The sequence below is a fragment of the Mastigoproctus giganteus genome, chromosome 3 (assembly GCF_048544385.1).
Source record: "Mastigoproctus giganteus isolate SK-2022 chromosome 3, ASM4854438v1, whole genome shotgun sequence".
Classification (NCBI taxonomy): domain Eukaryota; kingdom Metazoa; phylum Arthropoda; class Arachnida; order Uropygi; family Thelyphonidae; genus Mastigoproctus; species Mastigoproctus giganteus.
The window spans coordinates 41,728,027-41,747,913 of record NC_143577.1 but is presented as its reverse complement, the minus strand read 5'-3'; the positions used below and the strand labels follow the sequence as shown (position 1 = coordinate 41,747,913).

At 37.7% G+C, this 19,887-nt stretch overlaps 1 protein-coding gene across 1 annotated transcript in view; it reads left to right on the top strand.

Moving 5' to 3' along the window:
- LOC150087903 (hemicentin-1-like) overlaps window positions 1-19,887 on the top strand; it is a 1,496,027-nt gene that overhangs the window by 701,242 nt on the left and 774,898 nt on the right. Inside the window, exon 39 of the mRNA XM_090369959.1 lies at window positions 17,452-17,733. Within this exon, the coding sequence (XP_090226085.1) occupies window positions 17,452-17,733 (282 nt within the window). The remainder of the gene's footprint in view (window positions 1-17,451; window positions 17,734-19,887) is intronic.

The window sequence follows — 19,887 nt, the reverse complement described above, 5'->3', positions numbered from 1 at the left end:
TTACGAACCTAAGGGGCCATAAATTCAAATTAAGAAAAGACAGATGTAGAATAGATGTGCAGAAATTTGCCTTTAGCCAGCGGGTGGTTAATTGCTGGAACAAACTCCCATCTGTCGTTGTGGAAGTTGATAGGTTGAATAAATTTAAGGAGGAACTGGACAGGATTTGGAGGGAATGGTGTGATTTTTTTTTTTTTTTTTGGCTGATGCTGCATAAGCTCATACACTTGCTTTCTTGCATCACATGCTACTACTACTACATGTTCTTTTATATGCACACTGCCCCTTAAAATAGTATTCACTGTTGAAGCAGTGAGACCTAATTCCATGCAACAGACAAACTTTGTCCTGCTTCGTAATTCTTAATCTTCATAATCAGCAAGGAAAAGGAGGTGATTATCCCTTTGTATAAGGCAATTGTCAGGCCACACCTTGAGTACTGCGTACGAGTCTGGAGGCATCGTTTTAGTAAGGATGTAGATTTGCTTGTGCATGTACAGAGAAGTGCACAAGATTGGTGAGGGGAATGAATTGATCCTCTTATGAAGAGAGGCTTAAGTTCTGCAAATTGCAGAGGCTGAAGACTAGGTACATGCGTGGTGATCTGATTGAGGTTTATAAGGCCTTGAATGGGTTGAGCACCCTGAATTCTAATTGGATTCTTTCACTTGCTCCGATTACGAACCTAAGAGAGCATAAATTCAAATTGAGGAAAGACAGTTGTAGAATAGATGTGCAGAAATTTGTCTTTAGCCAGCGGGTGGTTAATTTTGGAACAAACTTCCATATGTCATTGCGGAAGTTGATAGCTTAAATAAATTTAAGGTGGAACTGCACAAGCATTTGGAGGGAATGGTTGTGTGAATTAATTTTTTTTTTTTTTTTTTGGCTGATGCTATATAAACAAGTGTATGATGCTCATACACTTGCCTCTATTACTATTACTATTTCTAAATCAATTTTGATTTGTTTCCTAGCACTGCCAGCACTTGCACTTTCCCTTCACCATTGTAATAAGTAAATATGAATGAAGAGAAGATTCTGAAAATTTATTTATGTTTTTTATATGATTGAAGATTTCCGTTAAGGGGAACTCATTTCACCATAATACCGTAGTGTAAAAACCCACAGAATTCCAGTTATCGGTATTATCGCAAATGCAATAAGATCGAGTTTACTTCTCGTTTATAATAGACTTCGCTAACAGAAAAGCCCAATAAACCGGAAAGTGCAAATTGTTTTTATTGTTTTGTGGTTGTGATCTCCAGAAATGTTCTTCAGAAAAATATCAACAAAGCCATTCAAAGTTTATTCTTATAACAGAACATATGATAACGATGAAAGTGTAGTGCAATTTCCTTTATAAAAATGACCTTTTAGACAGATAAATAGCTATATAGCGAAAATTTCAACTTCCGAGGTCTTGGAACGAATTACCAAAAAAAAACAATGTTGTATTGGGTTCACATTACGATATTTTCATGATACCTACATTTATTCCTATGGGATGCAAAATCACATATTTTGCATCTTGTAGGAATATGATTTTTTCATGATTTTTTTAAGTTTGCACCACTGCCAAAAACTTACGTAAAGTCAAATTTCCGTAAGTTGAGTATTACGTAAGCCAGAGAATGGCTGTATATCATTGACAAAACTCTGTAATCTATCCTAACAGCCCATCTGAAATGTTCAGAGAAGTTGATGTCTATCTACTTCAGTTTCTCAATCACTGTGAACCTGATAACACACAGTTAGTATGTTTTTCTGTGATTACTGTTACCCTGCATTTCTCATTGTTAAATTTCAATTTCCACCTATTAGCTCATTTATTTAATATTTCCAAACTTATGGCTGTTGCATACCATCATCTGCAAACTGAGACATTTAACATTAGCATTAGTAGTGGAATATGAAGCAAGAAAGGAAACTTATACAGCATTACCCAAAAAAAACCAAAAAAACTTCCCATTCCACCTATCCATTTCCTCCAATAGTTTGTCTAGTTCTTCCTTGAATTTATTTAAGATATCAACTTCCACAACAACAGATGGAAGTTTGGCTGAAAAACCTTGAGGTTGGGGGTCGGATACATATTATAATTTCTTGCATGCATGCACCGACCAAGAGAAAAGAACTTTAAATAAAGTGAGAGAGTACACACAGTTGAACAAAACTTGTAAACTGACACAGGCACAAACATTGAAGAGCTAACATATTTAATTTAGCACACATACAGACAAGAACACAGATATAGTAGCTTTTGGCTACTGTATCTGTGTTCTTTAGAAAAATATTGTTCTCTAAAAAAATTTACAGTGCTCAATCAATTGACTGAGCACTGGAAAGCAGTGGTTTTGTGTGTGTGTGTGTGTGTGTGTGTGTGTGTGTGTGTGTGTGTGTGTGTGTGTGTGTGTGTGTGTGTGTGAACAAGTGTGCACGCATGTGAGGTCATGGAGGAGGGGGGGTTTAGGGGTGTGCAGAATGGTGATGAGGAAGTGGCAGAGAAGGAGAGAAGAAGGTTGGAAGAAGGTTGAGGTAGATGACTGGCATTGGTGACTGCCAACCTTGTGAAATATGAGAGGCTCAAACATGGGGTGTATGTGAATGCCACGGTCTCTGTTGAGTATAGTTTCAGTGGCGCTGATGTGTGCCAATTCTAACCAATGGCGGATCTTGAAATTACGTGAAAAGCCTATGATTTTAGCATTGTTGGGTGTGATTTCATGTCCCTCCTGCCAACAGTGTGCAACTAATGCCAAGTGGGCAAAGTGAGCTCTAGTGATGGTTTGTTGTTGTTGTTGTTTGTTTGTTTGATTTTTAGGAGCATTAGCAACTAAGGCCATATTGCTCCAGGAATGTGCGGTGGTCATTCCCTTGACCTTTCTGCATCCTCCGTATTTGGTGGTGACGGGCTCGAACCCCGGTCTAATCAAGAAGCGTGTGCCACGCACTGCTGCTCCTTCCCACCTGGCTACGGAGAAGCCGCCCCTCTAGTGATGGTGATGTGGTGGTCCCTCAGATGGTCTTCCAAATGATGGATGGCTTCACTGATGTAGCTTGCATCACAGTCCCAGCAGGGTATGCAGTAAATGATTCTGCTCAACTTCAGAGGTGGTAATGGTGTTTTTAGAGGGGGAAAAATGGATTGCAGTTTTTTTCCAGTTGTTTTTATGGTGCAGATGTTATAGCTACATAAAATTCTGGATATGCCCTGTGATAATGTAGGGTAAAATGGAATGCAGGCAATGCCTGCGAAACTGGATGTATCAAGTTGATGGTTGTTGGATGAGGAAGTTCTGGTGTTGTTTTAATGTAACGTACACAGTTCCCAGTAATTGAGGTTCTGTTTGGTATAGCCACATTTTCTGAGTTTGTACACATTGTGTAGTGTGTAGCACATGCTTCTTGATTAGACTGGGGTTCGAGCCTGTGACCACCAAATGCAAAGGATGCAGAAAGGTCAGGGTGACCATCGCATATCCCTGGAGCAATATGGCCTTAGTTGCTAATGCTTCTAAAAAAAATAAAAAAAATAAAAAAAATGAAAATGGAATTTTGAGGCATAGATGTCCTTCACATCTGTTGCTTCACAGATGTCCATTATGGAAGTTTTTGTCTTGTCACATAAGGTGTGGTCACGTTCAAGTCAATGGCAGACGCTGTCGATAGCACACAAGATGAGGATGCAGGTGTATAAGGTGGTTACATTATAGGAGACAAGGAGGTCTTGATTGCTGATTTTGTGGTTTCTTAAGCACTGTATGAGTTCCTGGCTGGATTGGATTGTGAAGTCTGTTTGCCCCCACCAGTGGTTTGATGAGAGTGCAAATGAAGCGTGAGAGTTTGAAATGATTTCAGGGTGCCCATGCCCAAAATGATTGAGTGCAGGGGGATGTCCAGTTTATGGATTTTCAAAAGACCGTAAAAGTGGCCCCAGTTGCTGCCAGTGGCATGGTGATTCAAGTATTGTATTTTGCTTATTTTTACTTGGTTAAGCCATTTCCTCAGTAGAGTTCACCTTGTTTTCAAGACAGTTAAGGGACAGTGGGCAGCACACCTCATATGTCATGTGATCCCTGAGATGTTCAAAGCTTTCTCTTGGTAGTCCTGTTTATCTATAAAGACAGTCATGTCTCTCCTTTATCTGCAGGTGCAGTAATAATGTCAGGGTTCTGTATTTGTTTCAAGTGACGGACTTGTTCCTTGGTGAGGTTTGGTTTTGTCTTTTTTGTTGATCTTATTAAATCGATGATCTTGTAGCCTGCCTCCATTGCCATTTTTTCAGGTAGTTCAGAGAGGCTGGCTTCTATACCTAAAATGGTTTGTGTGATGGAATCTGTTGAGGAGTGAGGGCAAATTTTGGGCCGAGCTTTAATATATCTAGCTGCACCTGTGGCAAGAACTAGCAGCTTAAATTTAACACAAACAAATCATCATCGGTGTGGTAGCTGTAATTTTGGTGGTTGATGGTTTCCTGTTCTGTGACAAGTCTTTGTAGCTTGCGGATTTGTCGTGTTCTTGTGCTTTCCTTAGTGGCAGCAGCCTTGTTGATGAGAATAGTCATTATTAATTATTATTAGCCGTATGGTTCAAGGAAGCCTGAGGCTTATGCTGCACCAGCCCAAGCCCATGCTGAGCCCCTCGGGTTATGAGTGAGCAAAATAGAGAGGTGCACAATTGTTCTCATAGGAAGTCACCTTAGTTTTCTCAAATTCTGTATTCCTTATATCCTTGTGGAGCTTACATATTCAGCACATTAAGATGCGAATTTGAAAGTAGTTAATGACTATGTTGAGCCTATATCTTCAAACAGGCCTATGGGGCTGGGAAATTCCATACTGCAATAATTAAAGACCAACACCAGCCAAGGAATTAAAAATTTTTACTATAAAAATAAAATATACAGAATATAATTAAATACTGTGATACACTATCGGAAGACTAAAATATTACAATAAATTACGATACAATAAACTATGATAAAAGTTAAAAATATAGTTTAAAATATACCGAAGCAATAAATTATCTAAAATAAACTGGATTAAAAGCGATAAAACCTGAAGCTTTCGGAGACTGCTGTCTCCTTCTTTAACAACTTGTCACCCTTTTGCCTCCCCCACACAAACTCCTCCATGTCCTCGCATGCTTACGTACTTGAACATTGCCCACACACATAAAACCACTGCTTTCCGGTGCTCAGTCCATTGATAAAGGCTATAAACAGTAGCCAAAAGCTACTATATATGTGTTTTTGTCTATATTTGTGCTAAATTAAATATGTTAAATCTTCAGTGTTTGTGCCTGTGTCAGTTTACATGTTTTGTTCAACTGTGTGTACTCGCTCACTTTATTTAAAGTTCTTTGTCTTGGTCAGTGCATGCAAGAAATTATAATAAAAATGGAAGTCTGTTCCAGCAATCAACCAGTCGCTGGCTAAAAACAGAATTCAGCACATCTGTTCTGCAACCATCCTTCCTCAATTTGAATTTATGCTTCCTCGTGTGTGTATACCCTAAGCAAGAGGAGGAATCCCATCAGCATTGAGCTTGCTAAAACTATTCAAAACCTTAAACACCTCAATCAGTTCACCTCACATGTTCCTGGTCTCCAGACACTGCAGTTTGTAGAACTGAAGCCATTCTTGGTAAGGGTACCCCTTCATTCCTTACCAATCTCATTGCCCTCCCTGTACTCATTCCACCAGCCCTACATGCTTCCTAAAATGGCACCTCCATACCTGTATACAGTAATCAAGATGTGGCCTGACCACTGCCTTATATAATGATATAATCACCTCATTATCACTGCTAGTAAAATTCCTGTATATAAAAAAAAAAAAAAAAAGGTAAACTGCAGCCATCATCAACCCACTGCAGGATGGAAGCCTCCTGAACAATTCATGTTGAGGGAAATTGACCATAATCATCTGCCACACTGGTCCAGTGTGGGTTGGCAGATCGACTGTATTTAGCAGTCAGGGGCTTGAACCCCGGTCTACTCAAATAGCGTGTGCTACTGCACCCAGCTCCTGACCACTCGGCTTCGGAGGCCTCTATATCATTGACAAAACCCCACGAACTGTCGTGGAAGCCTGTTTGCAATTCTCAGAGAAATCCATATCTGACTTCAAAAATTAGCCCCAGCTCTTTTTCATTTTTGATTAACTTGAGTGTAGTACAAAGCAGTTGGTATGTTACTCTGGGTTTACTATCATATGCAGTACTTTACATTTGTCAATGTTAAACTCCACTTGCCATTTCTCAGCCCATCTACCTCACTTTTCTAGATCCTGTTGCAGTAGCATACTGCCATTATCCATGCTTCCAACCTTTGTGTCAACCACAAACTTAAGCCTGACAGCCTGATGTACCTTCATCATTATTATTGATAAATGTAGAAAACAACAACGGGCCCAACATCAATATCCTGGGAACTCCAGTAATAACATTAATCCACAAAATATGGGATACATTTGCACATTCCAGTCCATGCAGACCTCCCCTGAATCCAAAGATGCTCTCATAATTATGCCTGAGGTTTTCTTACTGTCTTCTATGCCTTCCTTAATATCTAATAGATCCCATCCCCCAGTTGCCTTTCTGATGTTTAACTGCAGTAATTTCTCTTCCACTTTGCTCTTAGTTTATTACAAAATTATTTAGCTCCCCATTACAGTTGGATAAACATATGGCCTCCTCTTCTCTAAAGAATTCCTCACATGAGAATGTATATGCAAAATACTCATTCAGTTTGTCAGCAACCTGAGCAGAAACATTTAACAGGTGAACCATCGATATTGAGTGACCCAATTTGATTCATGCCTTCCTTTTAGTGTTTACATACATAAAGAAATCTTTGCTCTTTTTCTTTTCATTCTTTGCCGAAGATTTCTTGTAATCCATCTTTTACTGCTTAACCTTTTTTGTGACTTGATTACAGACTAGTTTATATCTACCATAGGTTTGTGTCACCTGAAAACACTGATCAGCATCAATTTCCTCCATGAAATAATATCAACAGATTCTCGTATCAAAATCTCAGATATGTCCTTAAAAAGTTCTTATCGACCTCAGTTTTCAAATAGCATATGTTAATGACCAAAAACCAAGACCTGTAGTTGGTTTAATCATCTTTTCCATCTATCTTGTCTATTTATTTTTTTAATTTTTATTTTTTGGATCATTCAGGAGCTCTCTACAACTTTTAAGAACTTTCTGGAACATTCTAGAGTATCCTTACATGTGAAAGAAAGGTCGGGATGTTTCTTGAAGGTTCTAGAACTTTCGACAGATTTCTCTAGTTTCGAGAAGACTCACAATGTGAGCTTTCTAGAACCTTCTATAATGGTATATAAATGAGTGGGTTCTGCACCATGCAAGCATTTTCGTATTTCAAAAAAGTGTGTTTCAGAATGCTAGTGGTGAATGAAATGAACAAGTGTTTTAGTGAATTAGTGTTTGTAAATAAGTGTTGCGTGCATAAGTGTAAATCATGAACTGTGTTTAAATTAGAAATAAAAATCTACAATTTATTAGTTTTGTTCTTATGTGCACGTAAAAAAAAAAAAAAAAAAAAAAAAGTAAAGTGCAGCCATTATCAACCCACTGCAGGATGGAAGCCTCCTCAACAATTTATGCTGAGGGAAAATGGACCATAATCTGCCACACTAGTCCAGTGCGGGTTGGCAGATCGACCGTATTCAGCAGTCAGGGGCTTGAACCCCGGTCTACTCAAAGAGCGTGTGCTACTGCACTCCCGCTCCTGACCACTCAGCTATGGAGCACGTACCTCAACCATACACGAAATATGTCACATTCTTGCAGAAATAAGCCTAATAGCTTTTGCTGCATTTGCGGAGAAGTGGTATTAAAGTTGCAACAGAAGCCATTGTCACAATCTGTGAGAAAAGCGAACTCTATTTTGGATGTAAGGTCAGAGATCAAGATGAAGTACAGGCTTCAAAGATTTCCTGAAGCTCATATTCAAGGACATTAACAGGCTGGCTTAGAGGTAGTCATAAATCAGTGCCTTTTGCTGTTCCAGTAATATGGCGGGAACTTCGAGACCACATAAACGATTATTACTTCTGCATGACCTATATTTCTGGTTTTTCTGAGAAATCCAAGTATAAAGTTGAGTATCCCAACATACCTTCTGCTCTAAGGCCAGTTTATCATAATGATACAAAACCAGTGCCAAAGTCACTAGAAACTTATGGACTTGATTCTGATTCAGGATTGAAAAGGAGTCTCCAGAAGATGCAAAGCCAAGAACAAGTACAGATCCAGACTTTTCAACTCTTGATACTGCAAAGCCACAACTAATCGCTTAGGCAGAATTGAACAATTTGGTCAGAGATTTGGACCTCTCCAAAACCAAGGCTCAGTACTAGGATCACTGCTTCAGCAGTGGAATTTTCTTGAAAAGGGTGTCAAGGTGTCTTTTTATAGGAAGAGGCAATCTAACATAATGATCTATTATTCCATGGATGGTGCTTTGGCTTATTGTAACAGTGTCCAGGAATTAATGAAAGGGTTACACCTGGAGCATGTACCCAAGCAGTTGGGACTTTTCATTGATTCATCCAAGGTCAGTTTGAAAGTGGTTTTACTCCATAATGGAAATAAGTATCCATCTATGCCATTGGTCCATGCAGTTCACATGAAGGACACATACGAGAACCTACAGGTTCTTTTGCAAAAAATATGCTATAAAGAATACAAATGGAATATCAGTGTAAAACTAAAAGTGGTCGCTTTTCTGACTGGGTTGCAAGATGGATACAATAAATACTGCTGCTTTTTATGTGAGTGGGACAGCTGAGCAAAGAATATGCCACTACAGAATAAAAAAAAAAGCCAAGACTGTTCAGAAACTACACCAGGACAGAAAACTGTTGCACATCCTCCTTTGGTGGATAAATCAAAAATCTATTTACCTCAATTGCACATCAATCTAGATTCGATAAAAATAATTGTGAAAGCGATGGGAAAAAAATGAGAAGGATTTTCCTGTTTGAGGCAAATGTTTACTCGAATCAGCGAGGCCAAGCTAAAAGAGGAAATTTTTGTGGGTCCTCAAATCAGACTGCTAATCCAAGATGAGGAATTCAGTAAAAAAATTAAATGCTACAGAAATAAGAGCCTGGGGGGCATTCAAAAATATCTACCTCAACTTTTTAGGCAATGAGAAATCACAAAATTTTAGTGAAATTGCAGACAAGCTAATATTAATGTACAGAGAGTTTGGATGCAACATGTCCTTGAAGCTTCATTTCCTACATTCCCATTTACACTTTTTCCTGAACATGTGGGTGCACTCTCTAGTGAACACGATGAAAGGTTTTACCAAGATATTTATTCTTAGGATTTATTCCGTTATTACAATGGTTCTCCTCAACATGACATAAAAAAATCATTCCTTTGTTCTTTTTTTCCCATTTTCCTTTATCTTCCCAATCTCCATCCACCAGCCCTCTTCTATTCATAGCTGCTCTCACACCCCTATGCACGTCCTTCTTGGTCTTTCTTTTTTCTTCTCCATGGCTCGTCTGAGCAATCTGTCATCCTCCATTCTCTTCACATGGCCAAACCACTCCAATGTTTTCTCTTCTATTTTATCAATGATGGTTTTTTGTATGTTCATTGTATTCCTTATCACATAATTTCTTACTTTTTCAGTCCTAGACTTTCTTGCCGATCTTTGCCATAAATTCATCTCAACAGCCAATAGTTTATTTGTTTATTTTTTCATTTAAGGTTCAAGTCTCACATCTATATAATAAAACACTTTATAATATTGCATTATATATTTGATGTTTAGTTTTGTTAATAATATTTTTATTCCATAGCACAGAATTGAGCATTCCTATGACCTTTCTACCTTCACCTAGTCTTCTCTCAATTTCCTGCGCAGATGATCCACAGCCTGAATAACTGCACCTAAGTATTTAAATTGCTGTACAGTTTTCACCTGTATTCCATCTAAATCCAGAACATCCTCACTTCGATTCATGTACTCTGTCTTATTAAAATTTACTGTCAGTCTCCATGTTTTATATTCTTCTAGTAACTTCCTACCATATAATTTGCATCATCATCATCATCCTGTGCTGCCACAACTTGGTTGTCTGCAAACAGTAGATTGTAAAGGTACTGCACGTCTGTGACCACAGTCTAAGAACAACTTCCAGGTATAGCTTAAACAAAGTAGGCAACAAACAGCATCCACTGAGTAGTCCTTTTGACATCTTAAATTTTCTTGATAATTTGTACCAATTTTAATACAGCATTTATTATTCTTGTAGATTCTTCTAATTATATCAATTAATGGCTGGCTTATTGACAGTTTCCATAGCCTTCCACAGAAGATTTCTTGGCACATTGTTGTGTGCTTTCTCTAAGTCTATGAACAGCATTCCTACATCCTGGTTTGTAGCCTGACATTTTTCCAGAATTTGCTTAACAGTGAATAAATGGTCTATACATGAGCATCCAGTTGAAAAGCCACATTGTTCCTTAGAAATTATAATCTCTTGTTCCAGTTTTGATTTTATCACTTTCCCAGATAGTTTAGCAATAGAGCTCATAATGCAAATTCCTCTATAGTTGAAGCATCTTCTTCTGTCACCTTTCTTAAAAATTGATGTAATGTACAGGTAGTCATCGACTTACGACCTATGCGCTTTACGACTGATCGACTTATGACTGCTACTGCATCTCACACCACATTTCAGTCTGAACTGAGCATACATACAAGATTGTTGCTAGGAAGAATGCTATACGCACGTCAACCCTCTCTTAATGCAGTGCTCTCAGATTTTTATACTACACTCACACGCCATATCTGTGTGGTCCCCGAAGCTTAATGGGAATGGTTGTGCATGTAGCGTCAGCCCACTGCCCAGTAACATGTGTTTGCTGCGAATAAGCTAGTCTTAATCTGTTTAGTCAGCTTTGCCATCACAGTCAAACAGAACATCTTACCGATGTATGTATGTCATGATTCATGCGTCTCGATCTCTGTTTGCATACATTACGTTCACTATTTTTGGTTCAGTTATATTTGTGTTAAAATTAGCATTTTTTTAAAACCCCTAAACTTGTCAACCAAGAGGAAAGTGCCTTTGTCTACTCCTAGACCTGTCAAGAAAGAAAGAAAGGCCATTGATTTAGACACAAAATTGAAAATGATCAAGCAGCATGAAGAAGGAAAGAAGGTGAACGCGATCACACGTGATTTTAAGTTATCTCATTCTACAGTGTCAACGATTTCGAAAGACAAAGAAAGGATTCGTGAAGTTGTTAAAGGTTCAGCACCCGTGCGAGCAACAGTGATAATGAAACAACATACAGAGCCCATCCATGAAATGGAAAAATTATTGTTTCTTTGGATGGAAGATCAGATACAGAAGCGAACACCCTTAAGCCTTCTTACAGTGCAGTCGAAGGCTAGAAGTCTCTTTCAGACGCTGAAGAAACATGCCGGAAAAGATTACACTCAGCCATTTATAGCATGTACAGGATGGTTCAAAAGAAGATTCAACCTTCATAGGGTTCGAGTCACTAGAGAATCAGCAAGTGCAGATGTGGAAGGAGCTCAAGAGTTTGTTAAAAGTCTGGATGAAATAATTACGGAAGATAAATAATTATCAAAAAGAGCAGCTTTTCAAAGTGGATGAGACTGGATTGGTGTGGAAAAAGATACCAGAATGCACTTACATTCACCAAGAGGCCAAAAGCATGCCTGGTTTTAAGGCACTTAAAGATAGGCTGACTTTGCTCCTTGGCGGGAACATTGCAGGTTTTAAACTGAAGCCTGTTTTAATTTATCATTTTGAAAATCCCTGTGCATTGAAGAATGTAAACAAGCACACTCTGCCTGTATACTTCCGTTCAAACCGAAAAGCCTGGATGACTCAATCATTGTTTGAAGACTGGTTTCTAAATTGTTTTGTACCTCAAGTTCGTGAATATTGCTTCGAGAAAGAAATTCCTTTCAAAATTGTATTAATCTTAGATAATGCACCTGGCCAATCCACCTCACCTAGACCACCTCCATCCAGATGTAAAAGTTGTTTATTTGCCGCCAAATACAACTCCACTCATTCAGCCTATGGACCAAGGGGTGATTGCCACATTTAAGGCGCACTATCTTCGAACCACTTTCACCCAAGCTATAGCCGAAACAGATGCCGACCCAGAACTATCTTTCCAAGAGTTTTGGAAACAGTACGATATTTATAAATGCATCAAAAATATTGCGGCCGCATGGGAGGCTGTGACAAAGAAATGCATGAATGGAATCTGGAAAAACTGTGTCCAGCGTTTTGTTAATACTATTGATGAATTTATTAGTGAACATGAACTTGAAATGGTTACGGAAAATATTGTAACACTGGCAAATGGATTTTCTTTAGAGATTGAAGTTGAAGATGTAGAGTAACTCTGCTAGAGCAAGAATCTGGAGAACTTACAAATGAAGAACTTATCACTTTGGAAGAAGAAAGAATGGCTGAAGAAGAAAGGATAGAAGAAGAGAAAAATGAAGATGAGGAAGAACCAGAAAGAAAATTCACCACTAGAGGGTTATCTGAAGGTTTTTCTCTACTAAATAAACTTCTTACACATTTTGAGGAAATGGATCCAAACATCGAATGATTTGCAGGGATTGAACGAATGGTACAAGATGCTTTTCGGCCATACTGTGAAATTTACGAGCAGAAAAGGAAACAAACAATTCAGACAAAAATCAACATGTTTATGAGAAAAACAATTCCCACTACATCAAGTGGCAGCACTTATGACCCGCAGCCAAGCACGAGTGGTCAGTAAAATATTTCTTATCTATTTTCTACATATGTTTTGTTTAGTTCTTTAAGCTAAAATATTTTTTAGATTTTATACAGTATTTGATATCTTTGTAAATAGTAAACCAATTGTGTTATACACAGTGTCTGATTTACCTAAACTGGTCTGACTTACGTCCAGATCGCTTTACGACTGGTTGGTCGGAACCTAACATGGTCGCAAGTCGACAACTACCTGTATCCGATTATCATCTCATATGGTATTTCATTGCCATCACATAATTTGTTGAATAGTTGAGTTAATAGAGTTATAACTTTTTGACCTCCATATTTAAGCAGCTCCATTTTAATTCCACCTGGACCTGGTGCTTTTCCATTTTTTGCCATTTTTATTTCCAGTTCCATTTCCTTAATTCTGATGTTCAATCCTCTTTTCATGACAACTATCTCTGTTTCAGCTCAAAATTCCTCTCTTCCTTCATTCAATAGCTGTTCATAATAATTTCCAGTCTAGCATTTTGCTTATGAGGTTTCTTTAATCTCTTCAGTACTCTACATCCCAGTTTGCTGTTCATCTTGGCACATCTTATTTTTTTTCTTTATATACACTGAAAGGACAGAATTCATGGGATATCTCGTTCCTGGGCACTGGAAGAATTCATGGGATATCTCGTTCCTGGGCACTGGAAGAATCCACCACTTGGCAGGTATATAGGTACACTGCATTCACGTGGACGGTAATTTGATGTTAGTATGGATAAACATAGTGGGTTAACCGACTTTGAAAGAGGGATGATAGTGGGTGCCCAGTGCATGGGTCACTCTATCACAGAGGTGGTACAGAAATTGTACTATCCTCATTTGAAAATATCAAGAGTGTATCGGGAATATGCAGTTTCTAAAATAACATCTCATGGTGGACAGTGCTGTGGGTGGAGAAAGGTGGTGGATGAATATGGCCTTCGACATCTGTCTCACATTGTTTCAGCCAATCGGAGACCAACAGTGGCACAAATCACTGCCGACTTCAAAGAGGTAGGTGTCAGAAGCGTCTCCACCAAGGCCATCAGGTGATCATTAGCTGCAATAGATTATAGGAGCCGCCTGCCCACTTGAGTCCCATTGATAACACCATGACACAGGACTCTATGCCACAACTGGGTGAAGAACATTAGCACTGGACCTTGGATGATTGGAGATGGGTCTCCTGTTTTGATGAGTCCTGTTTCCAGTTATTTTGAAGGGACAGGAGAGTATGTATCTGGAAACTGCATGAAGCTATGCACCCGTCATGTCAAAACGGAACTGTTCAGGCAGGTGGATGGTCGGTAATGGTCTGGGGGTGTGTTCATCTGGCACACGTTGGGACTTCTGGTACATCTAGATGCATCTCTGAATGGTCCAGATTATGTGTCCATCCTTGCTGACCATCTGCATCCCTTCATGGTCATCATGTACCCACAGGGCAATGGACCCTTCCAGCTACTAGTCAGGGGATGAGTAGACAGGTGCCTGTGGCCCCTTGGCTGTAAAATGCCAGAAACTGGCCAACAATGGAACACAACCATACACCACATTAACACAAACCTGCACTTCACCCTCACAGCTGGCATTGGTTTTATGGCAAGTGCAGAGGCTATCAGCAATGAATGGGGTAACCCTGGAAACTGCAAAAAAGAATACATGACACATTTGTCCTTTCTGTGTTTGGGGGGTTTCCCAGTGCCACTTGGCAATCAACACTATGTCTTTTCTGTGTGATAATTTACTCATAATATTCAAATTCCTTATCCTTATGTGTAAGTAGCACTATGTCTTTGATAACCCTACAAAGTCTGCATTTGATCACCTAATCACTATTTCAAAAAACCTCATAAAATTAGTTTGCTATAATTCAAGTATTAGTGTACAGACAAATTCCACCACCCAACCAAGCTAGCAGTTTTCCAGCTGACCTAACACTGTCTCAATAGTATCAATAATTGATATACCCATATATTTAAATATATATAACCCCAGGGGCTCACATCTGGTGAGTATGGGATTGGCACACCCAGGGTCCTGAGCTGGATATCATCATTCTTCTCTTCCTTGGTGATTCCCTTCTACTTCTCTCTCTCTCTCTCTCTCTCTCTCTCTCTCTCTCTCTCTCTCTCTCTCTCTCAGGGTAAGTTAGAATTTTTTTTGTTTTTGGCTGTTGCAGCAAAAGCCTCAGGCTTCCTTGCACTATGGCTAATAATAATAATAATACACCATCCTTGTAAAATTAATCTCTCCTGTTAACAGTCATAGACCATACTGAAAAAGATTAGATAATTGATTGACAAACTCTTGTAATACTCCCTCCTGTCATGTCTGACAGAATTGTAGACACTTTCAAATCTAATCCTAACATGCAACTTTTTTCTTAACAGTACACTGTAATTGTTAAGCATATCCTCAGGTCTCCTACACTTAAATCCTGCAACTATTATTTTTATATCTTTTAAATCTTTTATATCTTTTAAATCCTGCAACTATTATTTTTATATTTCTATCCTGCAACTATTATTTTTTTAGTTTAAATAACTGAGTTGAAGTTTATTTTCCTTTACTGAGAAAGAATAAGGATGCTATCAGTATTTAGGTTATAAAACTGAAGTCTTTCATGATAAGAATACCCTTTTATGTCCTTGACCAATCTTGTTTCCCTTCTCTGCACCTGTTTGAGCAGTTCCACATCTTTCCTGAAATGAATCTTCGAGTCCTGTAGACAGTACTCAAGATGCATCCAAATCATTGCTTTATATAATGCAATAATCATCACCTTGTCCCTGCTATTGAAATTCCTGTATGGTTCCATTTTCACTTTATTTATCACTGTTGTTATTCATCACTGTTTTTATTCATAGCATTTCCAAACGTTTCATTAAATTTAATATGGAGTGGTGGCAGAAATCATTTTTTCTGTATGTGAGAGGTTTATTCAACCTCTCATTTTTCTACCCTGAAATTAAGCTCTATCTAACAGGCTATTCTTGAACTGCATCATATATAATGCTTTTTCCTTGCACAAAAAGCCACTATTTCATGTAGCATGTCAAGAAGAAATGTTCTCACACTTGGGTCACCAAAAATATTGCACAAGTATTTATCATAATAAATACTTTATAAAAATACCTGTGTAATTTTAATAACATACTTTCGTATGAATAATATATGATTCTGATCACATGCAGTTCATATGAAACCTTGCCTCTGAAATATAATGCATGTGACTTCTCTATCAAATAATAAACACTTGTCTGTAGGATTTAAAAGTTAATTAACTTTTACCACACACACACACACACACACGCACACACACACACACACACACACACATGCACGCACGTGCACACACACACACATGCACGCATGCGCACACACACACGCGCGCACACGCACACACGCACACACACACCCAAATTCAGAATTATTTACTTACTTTCAAGACCTTATCACAACATTAAATAGTTATCTATGTTTCTATAGCATGCCAGAGAACAAATAAAACAGATAAAAACTAACATACGACAATCAGGAAGATAGCCAGCTATGGCAATGTTTTGACCATTATGTGCTTCACATGGTAATTGACCCATTGATATTAATATATGTATGCTAAATTAATTAATATATGTTAAATAAATTAATACATGCTAAATAAATTAATCTAAATCAGTTAATGTATGCAAAATTTAAAAATGTCTGCATATGTTCATAACATTCTTTCATATGAATAGCAAGTGATTCTTATTGTCATCCTTGCCTCTGGAATATAATGCACATGCCTTCTTTATCAAAGGAATAAATACTTGGTGATTGAATTAATTTGGCATATATTGATTAATTAATTTAGCAATAATAGCATATCATTGCATATCAATAATAGCATATCATTGTCCTTTAAAATAATGAATGTATTTGAATTATTTTGTTCCCCCCCCTCCTTATCAAATTGAAATGGATAAAAGTCACTGTTTTGATGTTGTTTACAAGTGTGACAATCTGAAAGTTGTGTTTAGGGTGTTTTGTCAATGCATTAGTTCAGTGTAATGTGTGTGGGAACTATGATATTTAAAAACTATGAATACTCTCACTTATCAATAAGTTACTAATCTTGTTCATGAACAGTAGCAGGCAATATCAAATCCCATTACATTTTAGCAGACTTCCCCATGTCATAAATTAATTATAGCAATACAAGCATACCGGCATTTCAAAGCAACTATATAATATGTTACTGTGGCTTATTTCAGGATGATTGAAGCACAGTTAAGCTTTCATGGCTCTAAGTTGAAACCTTCATCATCCTGCATAATGCAAGAACAGAATTTTCTGATTTTCAGATTTGGTTTGAAATGTTAAAAAATACTTGAGCAACTTAACTGATAATTTCTTATGTTAGTTTCTGTAATGGTTACAAATTTATAATTTTATCATTCAATAATTTGCATTCAACATTCATCATTCAGATATACTGGAATATAATGGAAGAAAGCAATAAGGGTGTCTTCATTGATTAGCTATAAATATTATTATATTGTACTTTTATTATCTTAATTTAATACTATTTATTTAATATATAATTCATTAACATTTCTTGTTTTTATTATCAGTACCTCCAAAAATATCTAGTGAACTTAATGGAAATTCTATAGCTAAACTGAGTAGACCAATGAGTATTCATTGCTTGGCATCAGGAAATCCCAAGCCACTCATTTCCTGGATGAAAAATGGTGAACTTATCAGTCCATATGCAGATCCAAATATTCAAATAATTAAAGATGGCTCAGAGCTGTATATTCAACATGCCAGAGTGGGAGATGCTGGAAAATACACTTGTGTTGCTACAAGTACTGTAGGACAAGATGAAAAACACTTTAACATTGATGTACATAGTAAGTAATTTTGATATAACTGGATAATGTTGTGAATTTTTTCTTTTTTTTTATCTACCCTACAAATTCTTTACATATAAAAATATTAAATAATCACTCAGATATTAGTTAATTCAGAGAATCTTCATTTTAAATGTGAAATTGTTGTTTGCTGAATTCTTTTACTAAGTACAGTGTTATATAGATAGTCTTAAAGTATTATGAAAAAATTAAGTAGTAAAGTGAAAAGTCATTGAAATTTGATTATTACATTAATAAACATCAAGATGTAAACTTTTCTCTGTTTTATTTCTCTGCAATTTTCTGTCACCAACAAATATAAGTTGTTGGTGACAGAAAATTGTCACCAACAACTTATATTTAAATAAAGAAACTAGAAATTTCTTAGCAGATATCATCATTAATATTTTAGATCAGAGTGAAAAATCCTGAATACCATATATAAAATAATTTTTCTTGGAGTACTGGAACCAAGTGGCTTCCTGCTAAAGTACTTTTTCTTTTTTCTTATTTTATAAATTAAATATAGGCATAAAATCTCCATTGTTAAAAGTGAAATGTTTAATTAGTGAAAGATACAAGAATACATCCATCTGAACTATATACTATGTTTATCAGTTGAAGAATAGCAATGGGGATGTATAAATTTTCTGTTTATGCTCTGGAATGGTCACATTCTTTCATATGAATAGATGACTTTTACAATTGACTTGACTTTTACAAGGCAGGAACACAATAATGTTACCATATTTTATGGTCTTGTGGATTTGAATTTGCAGTGTGAATAACTCTTGGGGTCCTTGAGGTTATCACAGGCATTCTCTCAGATATGCCAGACAAGCTGTATGTGCTACCCAGGAGTTTAAAATGCTGATGGAACTGATATTCGGCTGACAATCAAGTCAAGTGGACCTAATTTCAGCGAAGTCCAGATGGTCTGAGACAGCCAAATCCTCTGCTTGCACCTTCATGATGGTGGGACTGTTAGTAATCATGGGTTTAACCTTCATGCACAAGCATACTGAGGGTGACCACCAGGTGTAAACCAACATAAGCAGGGGTCGAGGTGTGGCACCCACTACACATGGAGGAATGCCGCCCCTCTGTGTTACCAGGCAATACTAGGTGGTAGATGACCCTTATCAAGCGGTTCAATACCACCACTTTGTTTATTGGCAGCTTGAAGTGGTAGAATCCATGTTTAGTCTCCAGAGCTAAGTTCCTTCCCCATCTCTTCCATCATGCAGTATGACTGATAACTTTTGAGGTTATGGTGAACATCATGGCAAGATCCAATCTTCCTTACATTTCGAGGGTACAGCTCTGAAACGGTGTTCGCAGGCCAGCTGCTAGTTAGCACACTGGACCGAACCTATTGGTAACTCTTTAGGAGGCTTCCGGATCAGCTAGTGTATAATCTTGCTACCTCTTCTCTGCCAGATAGTGACTGGAGGGAGTCCAAATAGTGTATATGCGGGGGGCATTGTCAAGGCCACGTTATATGAAGGATCTGGGTATATTCTTACCATGTGTATGCTGTATCGAAAAATTTCATTACTTCATACAGCATGTTACCCCCCACTGTTTCAATTTCCATTGAATACACCATGAATTGTCAAACAAATAGAATAAGCCTATCTGCGAAAAGATCTAACCCTACCAAACACTTCCAAGTTCATTTCACAACTATATGTGGTCTCAATTCCAATCTCAACAATGTCCATTTTCACTTACAGTATGCCAAACCCCTTGTACTTTTTCTGACAGAATCTCAGTTATCGGTTGATTGAACTACTGCTCATCTCAGTTGCCCAAATTATTCGTTATATGATTCCTTTCGCCTCAAAGGTGGTACTTGTGCATATGTCCGTTCCGATATTCCCTGTCAAAAACTTGGTAATTTGAATCTCCTCTTTTTGATCTTCTCTGGCTTAAAATGTCTCCACCTCATTCTGTCAAATTCATCTGTTGTCTCTACTGTTCTCCCAACTCCACTAATCAATTGGAGCTCTTCGACTTCCTCTCTTTGCAACTTGACTTTCTCCAGTCCAACTTTCCTAACAGGAAGGTGATTTTCCTTGGTGATTTTAATGTTCACAACTCCACAACTTTCTAGTCACACTGACCCAGCTGGTCAAGATGCTGAAGCTTTTG